Source organism: Oryx dammah, unplaced genomic scaffold, assembly GCF_014754425.2.
Source record: "Oryx dammah isolate SB20612 unplaced genomic scaffold, SCBI_Odam_1.1 HiC_scaffold_23, whole genome shotgun sequence".
In the NCBI taxonomy this organism is placed as follows: domain Eukaryota; kingdom Metazoa; phylum Chordata; class Mammalia; order Artiodactyla; family Bovidae; genus Oryx; species Oryx dammah.
The window spans coordinates 110,470,516-110,487,834 of NW_024070207.1; the positions used below are offsets into that span (position 1 = coordinate 110,470,516).

The 17,319-nt window shown below is 37.8% G+C and overlaps 1 protein-coding gene across 1 annotated transcript; it reads right to left on the minus strand.

Moving 5' to 3' along the window:
• Positions 1 to 513: 513 nt before the first annotated feature.
• On the minus strand, positions 514 to 15,797 carry EIF2S3 (eukaryotic translation initiation factor 2 subunit gamma). The gene is made up of 12 exons (XM_040266644.1): positions 15,691 to 15,797; positions 15,089 to 15,152; positions 14,024 to 14,151; positions 13,813 to 13,934; positions 11,418 to 11,512; positions 10,067 to 10,225; positions 8,674 to 8,808; positions 7,298 to 7,392; positions 6,741 to 6,885; positions 5,142 to 5,311; positions 4,622 to 4,794; positions 514 to 1,099 (listed from the first exon to the last, which is right to left on the minus strand). The coding sequence occupies exons 1-12, from the start codon at positions 15,757 to 15,759 to the stop codon at positions 1,036 to 1,038; spliced, it is 1,419 nt and encodes a 472-aa protein (XP_040122578.1). The 5' UTR covers positions 15,760 to 15,797; the 3' UTR covers positions 514 to 1,035.
• Between the last annotated feature and the right edge of the window lie 1,522 nt (positions 15,798 to 17,319).

A 17,319-nucleotide genomic window follows, 5' to 3' on the forward strand; every position in this document is an offset into this window, starting at 1 on the left:
TGGGCTCCATCCAAAGCCAATTAATACCAGAATCTCCGTGGAGTACTTTTCAAAAAAACAAAAAGCTTCTCCAACAATTCTAGTATCAGCCCGTTAAGAACCACTGCTGCAACAGAATTTTATGAAAGATAAAATAAGCAAAAATTAAAATGCACAACACAGGAAAAGTATAGGAAAAGGGAGAGTAAGTTAAAACCCAAAGGGCTCACCCTTTGCTACCTCCTCAAACTACCAAAGATTACTAATATTAGGATATACATCATAATCTTATCAACTAGGCTATTAAGATAAAACGTAAAATAAAGCCTGGAAAGATCTTTGCTACTTAACTAAAGTCAAGTGTTTACAATACTTTCCAATGGGGGAAGGCTGTAGGGTTTCAGGCGTAAAGCAATGCAGAGGCAATCGCAGGGCACCAGGTGGAGTAGCTGAAAACTTCGGGCTCTAGTTTCCTGTGCTCTAGTCTAGACAGGGAAAGGAGAGAAAGGCCATGTCCATGGAAACAAGCCCTCATGCCTGAAAGGATAATTTTATTCGAATCTATTTTCACTCAAAATTTTGAAAAATAAAGCAACATAAAATATGGGGAAAGGGAAGTTGGTCTTTGAGAATTTGTCACATTTTTACTGCTACAACAATTCTTCAAACCTGGAGCTACTCAAAGATGAATCATGAAAAATAAGAACAAAGACTTTATTTCAAACAGATTCAGTGGTATGTCTACTACAGCAAAGTCTGGTTGTAGCAAACAGTTTCCTTTCAAATCTGCACTGATGTATAAATTAGACATTATTTGGGAATGATTAATTTCTGGTAAAATGTAGATTCAATCCAACATGATGCTAATTTCTACATTTACTGTAGGCTCTATTTCGGTACTAGAGGTTAAATTTTCATCACCAAAAAATGAGAATAATCTTACAGCTACTACTAAGGTAATGAGCTGTGAAATTACTTTCCCACTATTGTTCTGAAAATATACCCCTAGATTGTTAAGAGAAATTCCAACTTCATTCAAATCTGTTATTAAATTCTTCAGTCATCATCTACTGTCGGCTTGATTGTCACTCCTCTTCTTATTTGACCCCAACCAATTAAACTGCAAAATGAAAATAAAAGAAATCATGAATTTTATATCAGCTTCATTCTCATTACCACATAATCACATGACACAACTAGTTTTACTTGCCTATCTGCTCAAACTGAATGTTTCCAAAACCTGCTCCTCCAGAAAGAAAGCTCACACTATCTTCAGAGACCCAGAGATGGGCTCCGGCCAGAAGGACTGACAGGAAAAGCAAACAGAAAGTTGCTACTATAAACACGCTCAACTTGGCAAATACATCTGCCCCTTCAGAACCACTAATGAAGAACATTCCAGTCCACCCAAGGAACCATGTTGACATATAAACCACTTCAGTCTGAATTTTTTTAATTCTTTTTTCCTCTTTGAAAAAAATTTGTTTGTTTTTTTTAACCGTTCGAAGCACTTCAACAGGTCACAATGGCTTTATCATGACTTTAGCTGGTAAATGAAATTAAGAGATGACCTAGAGGAGTAGACAATCTATAAACAGATTACTCTCAATAGCAGCAGAGGGATTTCTGCTCCATCTCTGTTTCAATGTCTGCTCTAGTCAATGGCTAAGACAGATTGCTATCTAAATTGTAGGTTCCAGAACAGAACTTACCTAAGCATGGGTTGAAAACAACAGATCTAAAGAATATAAGGACCATTCAGATGTTCTCATTTCTTTTAATAATTTTAACATACTTGCTTATTTTTAAGCAACATCTAAAATTTCATTGGGACAGAATCCTCTTATAATATTAGTAGACACACAAAAAGATCATTTTTTTTCTTTAAAAATACACTGGGAAAAAGAAGGAAAAAAAATGATAAATAAATAAATCACCACAAAGCAGGATGATTTACTTAAAAGTTTAACTCTGTCTCAATTAGAAAGTAATAATTCAGATCTCCTGAACAGTGCATGATTAAATCATCCTGAGGCACTGTGCCAGGGAAGCCTTAATAAGGGAGGTAGATAGTGAGGAAGAAACAAAACCAAACCAAACGTGATTTAAGTAATTATGTGGACAATCAGGACACAAAACAGTCTAATGTAGAAGGTTTATATGAGACTAAGCAGGAGGAATTTAAAATGCATTCAAGTAGACTTCCAGAAAGGTCCTCAATCAGAAAGTAGTGGGAAGTTACTAGAAATTACTGAGTACTGCATGAAAAAATGTTTTAGGAAGATTAATTTTGACTGAATGCTTAAATAACTGTACAAGAGGCATATTAGCAATCTTTTGCACTAACTTTTAAGTGTGCAATGATGATGGTATGGGTGACAAAGAGGTCACACAGAATAGAAAGGAAAGGGTAGATTTAGTTAACTAACCAGGAAAAGAGAAGAGAGAGGAGTCAACAATAGGTGTATGTTTCTAAGTTCTATCCACTCAAAGGGCCCTGAAAAAACAGCACCTTTGGAGAAGTGAGCACACTTGGCACCCAAATCTTCATTTCTAACACCATTTCCCACTAAGAGGAATCAGGGCTCCCTCGAGAAATGGCCAATTCTAAACTGGAGCAGGAGAGAGACACAAGGTGACTTCAGAACAACTTGTGCCAGAAAGCAAGGAACTATTAAAAAACAAACCCAACAGAGACATACTGAAGCTTGCACAGCTTCCAAACTGTCCATGGGGTTGTGATCTGCTTCAGAAAACAAAGCAGAGGGTTTACCTTCTGAGAAGACAAAAGTCATTTTCTCTGAAAAGCCCTCTTATATAGTTGGCTTTTGCATCCTCCAGAAATAGGAGGGCAAGGATTGATGCCTCCTGAGTCTGGGTTTCAGTTGAAGTAGAGAGAATATAGTGGCTATTCCCCAAAAGTCCATAGTGGGGTGTAGTTGTCTCCAGAATACATCACTGTTAATTTAGCATGGGTTTCGTGACAGTCATAGAGATGGATCCCTTAATAAAATAATAGGTTAAAAAAAATGGGGAAATATCAAGAGGACATAGGAGCCAGTTTGTCTCCTGGACAAATTCTAGACATCAATATAAGTAAGGACAGTAATGAATCAGTAAGGGCCTGCTGAATAAAATAAGATTCCATGAATGCATATTATAACTAGGTAAGTAAATAATGGGGAAGAAAGAATGTCAAATGACAAATGATGAGTGGCAGAGTTAAGAGTTTAGGGGGATGGGTAATCACCATTTTGTAATCATTATAATCAAGCTCAATTCAGACAAAAATCATCAGTGGATGCTAAGCTAAATCCCTCACCCGGGGGGAGGGGAGGGTGTGATAAGGAACAGATTATTTGCATAGGTTTCTCCCCGAAAGAACAGTAATTCACAAGCGTAAGGAATAACTACAGGGTGGGGAAACTGGCTAATGCCTTGCCTGGATGATCAAAATTTACCTCAACAAAGGGCAATCAGGTATCATGTGTCTCTAGTTATGACTCCCTGAGGAGACATTACCACCTACCTGAAAATATTCCAACCAAGAATACATAACCTGAACCTAATCTTGCTGCTGCTGCTGCTAAGTTGCTTCAGTTGTCTCCGACTCTGTGCGACCCCATAGACAGCAGCCCACCAGGCTCCCCCGTCCCTGGGATTCTCCAGGCAAGAACATTGGAGTGGGTTGCCATTTCCTTCTCCAATGCATGAAAGTGAAAAGTGAAAGTGAAGTCGCTCGGTCGTGTCAGACTCCTAGCGACGCCATTGGACTGCAGCCCACCAGGCTCCTCCGTCCATGGGATTTTCCAGGCAAGAGTACTGGAGTGGGGTGCCATTGCCTTCTTGGGAACCTAATCTTAGGAAACATCAAATAACCCCAACCTGAGGAACAATCTAGAAAGTAACTAGCTTGTATTCTTCGAAACTGCCACTGACAAGTAAGACAAGGAAAGGCTGAGGAAAAATTCCAAATTAGAGTTCAAAGAGCCATGAAAACTAAATGCAGTGCATGACCCTAGACAGGAAGGAGACAGAGGACATTATCAGAACAAGTGATAAAACTGACTGTAGACTTTAGTATTTTAACAATGTTAAGCTTCTTGAAAGTGAAAGTGAAGTTGCTCAGTCGTGTCCAACTCTTTGCAACCCCATAGACTGTAGCCTACCAAGCTCCTCTGTCCATGGGATTTTCCAGGCAGTGGTACTGGAGTGGATTGCCATTTCCTTCTCCAGAGGATCTTCCCGACCCAGGGATTGAACCTGGGTCTCCTGCATTGCAGACAGACGCTTTACCGTCTGAGCCACCAGGAAAGTCCTTAAGCTTCTTAAAGTGGTTATATAAGATAATATTGTTTTTAAGAAATATACACCAAAGTATTAAGAGTTAAAGGGGCAATCTATTTCTCAAAAAAAGGTTCAGAAAAAGGGAGGTATTAAACCTAAATTCACTGGTTTTTGCATAGGTTGTGTCTATCACAAATCAGGCCTAGAAATACAGATTTCAAAATCATCCGAATAAACAGTTGAGAATTAAAGCCGTGGTACAATAACCGTTGCATTCAAGGTAAAGTGTGTTTGTGAGTGTGTTAAGTAAACTGTGTCTTTTTTATTAGACACTGACAAAGGCTATTAAACTTACCGCCAGTGTTTCTCAACTCTTCGGCTAAGTGCAATCTTTTCTCCTACTTCTGTGCAAACAGGATTAGTCAAGACGATTTTACCCAAATCAGCCTTGACTGCACTAACTCTTCCTCCTGTCGACAGGGATCCTATATTCACCATAAGCACTTCATTCTTAGACAGCTTTTGTACCTAAGGAAATCAAGTGGTGAAAAATAAGCCCCCAAATCAAGAAGATGCTTTCCAAATAACTGCTTATTTTTCTACCACCTTACCAATAAAAGACATCAGCAATTTTCTATCTCTGCCAACCTGATTTCAGTTAAGACTTTTAAGAAAAACATACAGATAACAGGAATTATGTCATTGTTATACAGGACATACTGTTTCCTGTTGTTTTACTTTAGACTGCCATATGCAAGTTCTCGGTTTTCAGGAAGTCAAATTTATTTACCTTCTCTCTTTTCTTAATCCTGTGTTAACTAAAAAGTATGAACCTCAAAACTGGTCTTAATGTCACTGGCACTTGAAGTACTTACTTTCGCTGCTTTCTTGTCTCCTTCAGTGCGAACACCTAGAAGCCTTCTAAGCAGGAAATAGGAAATTTCCAATTCTGTGAAGATCTCGGGTAAAGCTCCAACTGCACCAAGTACTTGCCCCACCATTCTGTCAGCCCGGCACAAAGTGGGGTCAATTTTTGTTCCAACTCCTGATCCAAAATAAGATATATATGGTCCAACATTTTATTTCCTATAAAGCTGTTTACCCAAAAAACTTATTCAAACTAGTACAGCACATACCTACCTACACATTTTAATACACAACTTATATTTTCATACTAATTTATTGGCTACATAGATGTGACAATAGTTATCTAAAGGAAGAGAATTGTAAATTCACAGGTTAGTTGGGTATTTGAGGACGAGTCTCTTGATTTAAATTGTAAGCAAAAGACAAACAGACATAACAGCCTAAATAAAAAATGAATCTGAATATCCTTAATGAAGGCTGAAACAATACAAAATTCATGAGTAGTTTGCAGGATACTTATCCACCATTTTTCCCCTGAAAGAATGATCAAAAAGACAGCTTAAAGATTTTATGTCATTCCTGGGATTGATTTCAAAATATTTTAGCTGCATGTCTTTCATGGAGAAGATATAAAGATGAGGCAACAATGGTAAAGTACTGGGAATTCTCTGGTGGTTCAGTGGTTAGGAACTGGCACTCTCACTGCTGTAGACCTAGATTTGATTCCTGGTTGGAGAACTAAGATCCTGCAAGCCATGTAGCATGTCCCCCATAAAAAGCAACTGTAAAGTATTGATAATCTTTGAAGTTGTGTGGTGGCTGCATGACCACATGTTACACTATTCTCTGTACTTTTATGTTTGAAAAGTTCCATAAGTTAAATTTTAAAAGTCCCAAGAGTTTCCTTATTTACAAAACAAACAAAAAGGATAAAATTATACACAGCAAACTCCTAATTACAAAATACAACAGAAAAATGAATTAAATAGCAAAACATCAGAGAACAAAAAGACGAACTCCTTCACACCAAACATTTTCTTTAATCCAAAAGTTATTAACACCTCTGATGAATTCTCACTGTATCTTGCCTTTTTCTGGGTATCAGGTAATACGCTACTGTACGAGACCAGGAAACCCATATATTATTTTAGTAACAGCAAGATAATGGAAGTTATAATCTTTAATTCCCACGTCAGTGTTTAACTATTATCTACTATGATTTAATTGGCATTTGTGGGTAAATCTCCATTTGAAAATCATACAAAAACAACAAAAAAACCACATTATTCCATAGCCATGTTTTAAAAAATCCTACGGTTAGGTATTTTTACCTTTTAGGCCATAAAATTTACTCTGGTACTGCTAAAAAGGAGCTACTTTAAAAATTAAACCAAAATTCTTATGTTTAAAAATAATTTTCACAAACATATGAAATCATCATATGACCTAAAATCAACAGCTTACCCTACCCTGCTCGATCATTAAACATCAAATGCTGATTCTTGTTGATGTTTGACAGAAAACAGCAAAATTCTGTAATTATCCTTCAAAAAAAATAATAAAGTGGCAAACAGAAAACCCCGCAGGGATGAGAGGAAAAGCCTTACCAATAAGACCTCCTGGGGCAGCATATTGAAGATCATTATGCTCTGCGAAAAGTGATACAATTTTGGAAAAGATAGGTTTACACATGAGTTTTCCTTCACTGTCTTTGGAAACAATACCAGGTCTGACTTCTATCTCCTGGCCCACCTGTAAAAATATAAATTAATAATTAGAATTTGTGGGACAATACCATTTTCATTACATACGAAAAGTTCTAACAGGAAGACCACAGAACTGAAAAGTCATCCTTATTTCAAAGATCACTATTAAAAAAAAAAAGATGTGGAAGAGATCTTCAAATTCAGAACCATCCAAATGTTTTGAACAACCTATCATATAAGCCTATCGCCAATTTAAATGTGCTTCATATTCATAGAAGCCTATAAAGTTTGAGGTCAAACACACTCAAAAGATATACTAGTAAACAAAGAAATCTACATCAAGTACTAGACATCATGAAGAAAAAAATTATTTTTCAGTTCGGAGTGTCTATACTATTCTCCTACTTAGGACAAGAGAAAAAATAAAGCAAAAACACAACAATCAAAATCTAGTTTACCTTTAATACTCCTTTTAGAATACTACCACCAGCTACACCCCCCTTAAGGTCATCAACTTCACAGCCAGGTTTGTTGACATCAAAGGATCTAATAACTAAAGGAAAACAAAACAAATTAAAGCCAATTCTATTCACTTTAACTTCAGAAAAATTTATTTTTTTCTAAGTTAACTTTTCTTAAATAGTAGACACATAAAATTTACACAAGGAGACTTTGTCACTAAGTCTAATATTATTATTCCAGCTAAGTATACTGCAATTTTAATTATGCTGGAAAAAGTAGAAATAACTTGAAAGTACATTGATAGGAGGCATATTATGGTACACCCATAGTATGGAGTATCATGCAGCTGTTAAAAAAAGACTGTTAGAGGGGAGAATAGTTTGAGGGAGAATGGATAGATGTGTATGTATGGCTGAGTCCCTCTGCTGTCCACCTGAAACTATTACAACATTGTTGACTGGCTATACCCCAATATAAAATTAAAAGTTGAAAAAAAAAAAAAAGAATGTTAGAGTATATGTATTGATGTAAATGATGTAGAAGAATAACCTTCATCTGTGGTTCAGGAAAAAAGAAAAGACTAGTTATACATAGTATGATCCCACTTTCACATACAAAAACTGAAACAAGAAACGTATCATGTTTATAAAGGTGCACACACAGTACACACCAATTGTTAACTGTAACTTCAGGGCTAAGGGGTGAGGCAGGCACTGTGGACCTTTCTGGTCATATACCTTTATATGACTTCTGCAACCAAGATTTAGTTTCAAAACTTCAAAACAACCCTAGGACTATGTGACCTGCACTTTAGTCCTGAGAGCAGGAACCATTAACAAGGGGTACTCATTACAATAAGCCAAGAGAACCCTGCCCACAACACACAGAAAGGGCTGGGGGGCACCTAGGTGAAGCTTCAGAGGGTTCAAATGTCTGTTGTGAAAAGGTTCCACAATCTACGTAGAAACCATGAGTTTAAATTATCCAAGTATACCAATATTGATACCACAAACTTAAACAAATGAGAGAGATGAACATCTTCATTAATGGTACAATGAAATCATTTGTCTGGAAGTCCTAATATCCTGTTTCTAACTAAAACATAATTCCATAAGGCATACTTTATTGCTCCATCTTGATCATTTAACATAACACATACCAAACACAAAAAGGCTAAAAGTTGTGTCTGTATTCAGGACTCTCATCCAGTAATACAATCTAACTCTGCTAATACAATCTCAGAATTAACTGACTTCACAAAAGTTTTTTATGGAGACTGTAATTTATTATCACCTCTGCAGAAATCATTGGTGATTCCCTTAAAGAGGAATCAGCAATGTGGGAAAGATCAGATAAAAATCCTATTACTTACCAATAAGTCTGGGTTCTGAAGTAAAGTCTCTTGGGGGTACTGGAATTTTCTTTACTATGTACTCACAGACAACTTCAATATTGTATTTTAGCTGAGCAGAAATTGGGATAATAGGAGCGCCTTCTGCTACTGTACCTATAAGACAAAATTTTCAAAAGATCAAAATTCTTCAGTTTTATAGAATTTGTTCTTCATATATTACAGGAAACAGTTAAGCTTATTAAAATGATGCCTAAATATACCCACATATACCCACAGCAACAGGCAGAAAATGGTAATTCTTTTCAGAAAAGTGTCAGTATTCTATGTTTGTTTTTACTCCTGAAAATGAACACTATTGCATTCAAGGGGAAAAAACTCAAATTTTATTAATAGATATATTTAATATACCAAAACAATAAAACTGCTTAAAGGATTAAAATACTTAACACTCCTGGGAAAGACCATTTTACTAGTTGAAAGGTTTCTTTAGTTCAGTTCAGTTGCTCAGTAGTGTCCGACTCTTTGCAACCCCATGAACCGCAGCACACCAAGCCTCCCTGTCCATCACCAACTCCCAGAGTCCACCCGAACACATGTCCATTGAATCGGTGATGCCATCCAACCATCTCATCCTGTCATCCCCTTCGCCTCCTGCCCTCAATCTTTCCCAGCACCAGGGTCTTTTCAAATGAGACGGCTCTTCGCATCAGGTGGCCAAAGTATTGCAGTTTCAGCTTCAACATCAGTCCTACCAATGAACACCCAGGACTGATCTCCTTTAGGATGGACTGGTTGGATCTCTTTTCTAATAACATGCAACTGACCTCCCAATAAATGTCAAAACAAAATTATAGTCTCTTGCTAATCAAAGACTAATGGCATACATAATATCTGTTCCTTATTAATTAAATGTCTAACAGGTTCATGAAAGCAATGTACCAAACACAATGAGGCTTTAATCAAAATGAGACATTCTTTTTTGTTATGAAAGAACTGGATGCAGAGGAAGTCAACCTTTCTCACAAGAAAAACAAGGATAAGAGAGAATCTAATGTCAACAATAAGATGTCTTCCCTGAAATGAAAAACACCACGCCATTAAAGGAAAGGAACACTAAAGATAAATCACTATCAGTCCCAATTCTAAAAGTAGCTATTCAGTAAGGATAGTGTAAGACTGAAGTTTTTTTATGGATTTTAAAAAATATTTATTTTTTTGCCCATGCCACAAAGCTTGTGAAATCTGTTTCCCAATTGAGGGATTGAATCGGTGCCCTCGGAGTGAAAGCAGAGTCCTAACCAGTGGACTGCCAGGGAATTCCCAAGACCAAAGTTTTTTTTTTTTTTTAAAAAAGCTTTTGTTATTTTACTGTCACTGAAGAAGATTTTTATTAGGTATTATGGCTTCTTACCTTGAACAAATGCAAGGATCTGTTCATACTGTTCTTTAGCCTGGCTTTCTTTTACCAAATCAATTTTATTTTGTAGAATCAAAATATGCTTCAGTTTCATGATTTCTATAGCAGCCAAGTGTTCAGATGTCTGAGGCTGAGGACAAGACTCGTTACCAGCTAGATGATAAAGAGTAAAAAAGATGCATGAGAATTAGCTAGAACTATCTATCAGAATAGGAAAATCCATAAGAGGCAGATTAGTGGTCGCCAGGGAGTGAAGGAAAGGGGGATTAGAGTGACTTCTTAATGGGCACAGGGTTTCCTTCTAGGGAGACAAAAATGTTCTGGAACTCAATAGCACTGATGCTTGTAAAACACTGTAAATGTACTTCCTATCACCAAATTGTACACTTTAAATAGCTATAATGCTAACTTTTATGCTCTGTTTATTATACTACTAAAAAAAAAAAAAGCAAAACACCTAGCTGACATCTAAAAAAGGAAATGCTTGAATGCCCTAACTCTATCCAAAGCAAAAGTCCTGGATTGTTGCCAAGCATTCAACTTTTGCCCCTGCTCCACCCCTTGTGCCTGTATTCACCGGAGTCTCCTGATTATTAGATTCGCTTTCCTCGTCTTAAGCCAGTAACCTAAGAATCAACAAGTTTGGCATTCCAGGGTATGCCCTTGGCTTTTGCTCAAGCATAAGGTATAGGCCCCTGGCTCTATCCAGTTTTAGAGATGCTCTGACCTGGTCAAGCTCCTGAGAGGCGGGGAGTAATTAAGGGAAGACACTTAACACAGTCCATGAATTTCAACTACTATCAGAGGCTACTCCCTAACAAACAGAGGAAAGAACACTAAAAATAACCATCGGTGTTATCAAGAAGTAGGTATGTTTTGCTGGATACTCCAATGACCATCCTCCCTAAGTGGTGATGTTTAGGTGTCTTATACTCTATCCACTCAGCCTACTTTAAAAAATTATATCCCATAGCAACAAAATCTCTTGCCAGTTCACATAAGGTGGCACAACTCCAGACTTGAAAATCGCAGTTCATCTACTAGACTTCAGCACTTATTATAAATGAAATTTGGATCTAATAAAACCATTATACACTAGTGTTGCATAAACAGTTCAAAGATGCTCACACACACAAAAATATAAAACTAAAATAATAAATCATTTCATGGACCCAGACTTTTGATAGCTAGAAGACAAGGATGTCATATTGGTTGACATGTTCGATCCCATTCCTGTCACCTTTAGATATTGGATGTAGTCCTTAAAGGCCTTAGTTTTCCTTTAAGTATTCCACCTTGGATTTGCTCCACAGTGATTTGTTGGAACCAATTCCTATGTATTTACCTATCAACAGAAGAGCGGCATCCATCACTGCGGCACCGTTCAGCATAGTAGCCATCAGAATATCATGGCCAGGACAGTCAACAAAGGAAACATGCCTAACAAATTAAAAAATAACCATCAGTCCTAAGATCAATCAATACATCAACATTCGAGTTACAGATTCCCTAAAATTAAACTCCTTGAAGTACAGAATGTCAATACTGCATAATATGCAAATCATTATTTCTGTAAAGTCAAGCAGTTACAGGACTTGGTGTTTCTAGACTTTAGAAATAAGATCACCTACTGGCTCAATTATACTTCAGAAACAAACAAAAATTTCATAGAAACAGATCAGATTTGTAATTAACAGATCTATGGTTACCAACAGTGGAGCTGGGGGAAGAAGGAATCACATGAAAGCAGTCACAAACTTTTTTAAGATAAAGAAGTACCAGGGGTATAACATACAATACAATAAATATAGTTACCAGCACTATATGTCATACATGAAAGTTGTTAACAATAAATCCTGAGTCTTCATCACAAGGAAAGATATTTTTTCTATTTATTTAAGTTTATATCTATATGAGATGATGGACGGTCACTAAACTTACTGTGAAAATCATTTCAAAATGTATGTATGTCAAATTATTATGCTGTATACCTTAAAGTTTATTACAGTGCTGTATGCAGATTATATCTCAATAAAACTGGAGGGAAAAAAATAAAATATGAAAAGAACAAAAATTACATATTGGCTAAGAGTAAAATCACTGCAGGTCATTACAAAGCAAATGAAATTAGTTATTATAGAAATAACTGAAGAAACACAAACTCCCAAATCCAATCAAAGAAAATATGGTATAAAGTAAATACTGGGAATGTCACTGATTTGAAAGCTAAAACTGTTAACAGAATGGGCAGTGCTATCTGAAAAAATTTGCCAAAAATTTCTCCAGCATCTTGAAAAGCTGGAAATGCCAATCAGAAGTAGAGATGGCAGCACTATCTTAACAAAACTATGCTACTCATTCGGAACCATTATTTTTAATAGTTGTATACTCATACTCAAAATCTACAATAGGGACACCAAACTGTCCCACTGTCATAACCACTCATGCACATCACCACTGCTTTCCTAACACAAGAGCAGAAATAAGTAATTCAAAAGAGAATCTGTGACCTGCAAAGCTGAAAATATTTATTATTGGGCCCTCTCCAGGACAAGTTTGCTGATAAGGGCCACAAGTAGGGTGAGGCAAGTGAGGCATTTGACACACATGCAAAATTTAAGGGTATACCCCAAAAGCCAGTAATCAAAACAAATATTTAAGTACTTAAAAAAATAAAAATTTATAGAAAATCCAAGATGAACAAAATATGAAAACCTTATTGAAAACAGGATCAGCAACGATGCCATGCCAAAAGCAAAACAAACAAAAAAATCCAGTGATAATGAAAAGAAAAAAACAGTAATTTGAGCCTCTCTTTATTTTACTTTAGGAATTCCCTGCCCATCCAGTGGTTAGGACTCCAAGCTTTCACTGCCGGGGGCCCAGGCTCGATCCCTGATCACAAGGCATGTGGCACGCCCCCCAAAATTTTGAATTTAAAAGTAAATAACACTGTTTACTTTGATTGTTGTTGTTTAGTTGCTAACTCATGTTCTCTCTTGTGACGTCATGGACCGTTAGGCTGCTCTGTTCATGAGATTTCCCAAGCAAGATTACTGGACAGGGTTGCCATTTTCTCCTCCAAGATTCTTCCCACCCAGGGACAGAACCTGCATCTCCCGCATTGCAGGTGGATTCTTTACCGCTGAGCCACCTGGGAAGCCCTTATCTTCATCTTGATTACCAGGCCTGATTTTTTTCTTAAAGCATTCTCCCTCGCCTCAAACTCTGAGCTTCATTCACCTCTCCCTAGTGCCAGCTCTACAACTTCCTTGTGGACATCCCCAATCACCATAAACATCACCAGGTGGATATCAGTATCCTCTGATAAAGAATATATAATCATATTCAGAAAATAAATGGGTTACAAGTCCTTGTATTTAAGAGAGGGGATTAAGAATGGCTTTGTTCCTTTATCTAAGACACAAAACCAACACTGTTTAAGAGAAATTTAGGAAGCCTGGTAAAAAGAATCCCTTAAATCCAATGAGCTGTGTTTCCCTCCGTCTCATTTTGCTCATGTGATACTTTTCCTTTGGAGCACTTACACGTATGTGTCTTAAGGTAGTTCTAAATACTTGACTTTTCAAATTACTGTCATTATGGACCAGAAAAACAAAATAATGGAAAAATAAAGCCATTCAACAATTAGGTTCACTGTTTAACATCTCAATTAAGTATCTCAAAAAGTACAAACCACATGACAACAAAATATGACATGTTAAGTCAAAAAAGGTCACCTGACTAATTTGAAGTTCCCTTTGGTCCCTGGAATGTCTGTAGGAAACTCATCGGGTGTGCTACTTCCACAGGATCTATAACATTCTGGCCGAGGACAACTTGGATCATCAAGTTTATAAATCTAAAAGTTTCAATGAGAAAAGACTTGGATTTGTTATCTGCACATTCAACAATTAAAGTGAGTTTTTCATCTCACTGTACACAGCTCACCTTAGCATTAGCATAGCCAAGTTTGATTGTAATATTTCTTTCCAGTTCATTTTTGAAACGGACAGTGTGGACTCCAGAAATAGCTTTTACAACTGTAGATTTCCCATGAGCTACGTGACCAATTGTACCTACAAAGTACAAAAAATTAATTCACGTGCATTCAGTTACACCACGTATTTTTTGTTTTAGAGCAGAAAACCCAAAGCCACAACTCACTGTCAATATCATTGTAAAACCAACAGTGACTGATTTTTCCTCCTATGTAACCCTGATTACAAAAACTTATTATGATACAGGACTGAAGAGAACTTTCCATGTGACAACCTTGTTTTAAACCATACTGAGCATAATAAAAGCTATCCATCTTTAATCACAGAAACCAGTGCCTTCATTTAAAAGACACTTGTAAAAAAGTGCATGAAACTTTGTATATCAAGAAACTTTTCAGCATTTTCAGAGCGAAGTAAGTATGAAGAGCCCTGACACACAAAAAAGGAATCCATGGAAACAAGAAAAAAACTCAGGTATGATTACAGTAATGCTATTAAGGCTAGCACATATCTTACAACTTTTTTTTTTAAGAATCTCAAGGTAGAGCCTTACTTTTAAAGAGGTTTTACTGTTTTTGTACAGACTCTCAAACACCCCAAATTTACACTCAGTCAACATAACTTCTCCAAAGTTCCAGGTGCCAATTAAGGGGAAAAAAATCCACCTTAATTATAGCTTATGCACATATCAAACAAACTTTCACAAACTCTGCTCTTGCAACAACCCTGTGTGGCAAGTACAATCACATTTCCCCTCTTCCTTACTAGATGACTACATATCACCTTATGCTATTAAAAGGTTTAAGTCTTTACCTTTTTTTCTCACCTAGTCTATAAGCTAGACACAGGCAACAAGGGCCTCCCACCAAAAATCTAGCAGATGCATTGCTCCCAAGAGCTCAACATCTATTTCTTGAATATCTGTATCTTCATGTAATTTACGTACTTACACAAAGGGAAAGATTAAAATTATTTGCTGGAAATCAATCAAATCTCCAAGTTATTCTTATCTCACCTATATTAATTGTGGCTTGTCTGCTGATAACTTCATGTGAAAGTGGCGTCAACTTGGAAACATCCTGCAATCAAATATTTCTATGTTTAATCATTGTACATAAGATGAATCAGAATTTTGACTTTACATTGTTACCTACAGCTCGCTACCATTTCAATAGCCCTCTTCTACTTTTAAAGCGCTTTTCCTGTACAATCTTGCATTCTGGAAAGCACTAAAAGTCCTTCATCCTTACACACTGATTATGGGAGATGTAGAGGCTCTGGGTCCCCCAACTTTGAGAGCATTAGCACTAAGGAATGTGTAGATACTCCTTTCTCAAAACATCCAAAGTGAAGAGCCTTAATGACACTTAACACTAAGTTTCTAGCCAAATCATTCGGGAGGCTCGGGGCCCCACGACCGCACAGCTCCATGCCCAGCTTCCTAACTGACAGAAGCGCGTGGGGCAGCGCGAGCGCGGCTTTGGGCACCGGGCTCCAGATCTCCCTCCTAACTCATGCTCCTAATCGCCCGGCACCGCCTCGTTCCACAGCCTCGCGGGAGGCCCGGTCATCCCCACTCCTGAGCGCATAGCGCATACTTCCAGAGCCATGCCTTACCAAAGTGGCGAGATCTTGCCGAGAAAGGTGCGGCTGCCCTAAAGTCACACCAGCCTCGCCCCCCGCCATCTTGCCCGGAGAGGAAGGAAGTCGGCTGCGTCCCTGCCTGACCGCGCGCAGGCCCCCTGGTGCAGGGCGGAGCAGCGGAGGCGGGAGGGCTGGCTAGAGCCCAGGCCTGGGAGAGGAGGACGGCCGTAGCAGCGGAGGCCTCACTGCTTGGACTTGTCTCCTAATTGATTTGTATAGTGCCTGCCGGCAGGCTGACTAAAAAACACAAGGCCAAGTTTCGGGATCTACTCGCAGCAGACCTGTTGGATATTTGTGCAGGCAACGGTGCGGGCAGCCCCAATAAAGGCCCCTGACGAGGCGGGCGTTGCCACCGAGGCGCGCTCTGACTAGGGTAAACCCACTTCCGGTTCCCCGAGGGATGGCCGGAAGTTTCTCGGAACCTGGGATTCTTATCTGGGATGTGAGGGTAGACTGTTGGAATGTTCTTCTTTACCGATTTCCATAATTTAATAAGACGAGATCAGCCCCGGGTCCGTCTCGCCTGTGACGGGGTTCTTGGCCGCGAGGTGGCCGCGTACCGACCTGGCGGGCGGTGAGGAGGGCGCCCTCAAGCGGATGTTTTGCGACCCAGGGATGGCAAAAGCAAAGTCTCTAACTTGTTCTCACAGAGAGGTTTCTAGAGCCTGGGGGGTGGTCCATGGTGGCGCTAATGGAGTTAGCACAGTATAGAAGCTAGGTGTCGTGAGAGCGCCCAAAGGTGTTTTGTTTTGGTTTTTTAGCCGATCTGATCTCTATTTTCTTTACTCTTTCTCCTTTCTAAATATTCATTGTTCTTTTCCTGCAGCTAATGAAAACTGAAGGTCTTCAAATGTCATGTTTGCGAATACAGACCGTATTCAGCGGAAATTGGGAGTCATTTTTTTTTTTTTTATCCCAAGAACCTAACAGTCTGTACACACATATTTTTTGGAAACCTTAAATGTAAAAAAATATAACTAAAAATCACTCTAAAGTCAAAAGTAAAATTATTCTTTGGGGATTTGTTTTAAAAAAAACACAACAGTGAAAAGCAAAGTGTAGTGAATGTACTAAAGCTACTTAAAATCTCTTAATGTACTTGAAATTTTTTCTGTTAAAAGCTATTGCTTTTTTGTGTGACTTCCTGATTTTCAGTAAAATGTGCATATAATAACAACTGTATTCTGTGTGGAAAAAAAAGATCTGAGAAAGCCCTTTTTCACTGGACCTATTACCAATAAATCGGTATTTTAAAATTTAAAGATTTTTGAGACTTTCTTAACCCCTTTTTCAATAAGGTTCATTTCTGTTTAAGCATTTCTACACTTTGTAAATTTTCTATCATGTACAGGTCTTCATTTCTAGCCAGAAAAATAGTGTAAGGAGAAATGAGTATGTATTTAGGTTATCTGTGGTCATTGACTATGTAAGCAAGATTAAAATGAATATATGTTTTCTATCAGAGAAAGACAAATACCACATGATACCACTTATATATGGAATCTAAAATATGACTCAAATGAACTTAGCTATGAAACAGAATCACAGACATAGAGAACAGACTTCTGGTTGTCAAAAGTGAACAGGGTGTGGGGGAGGGAT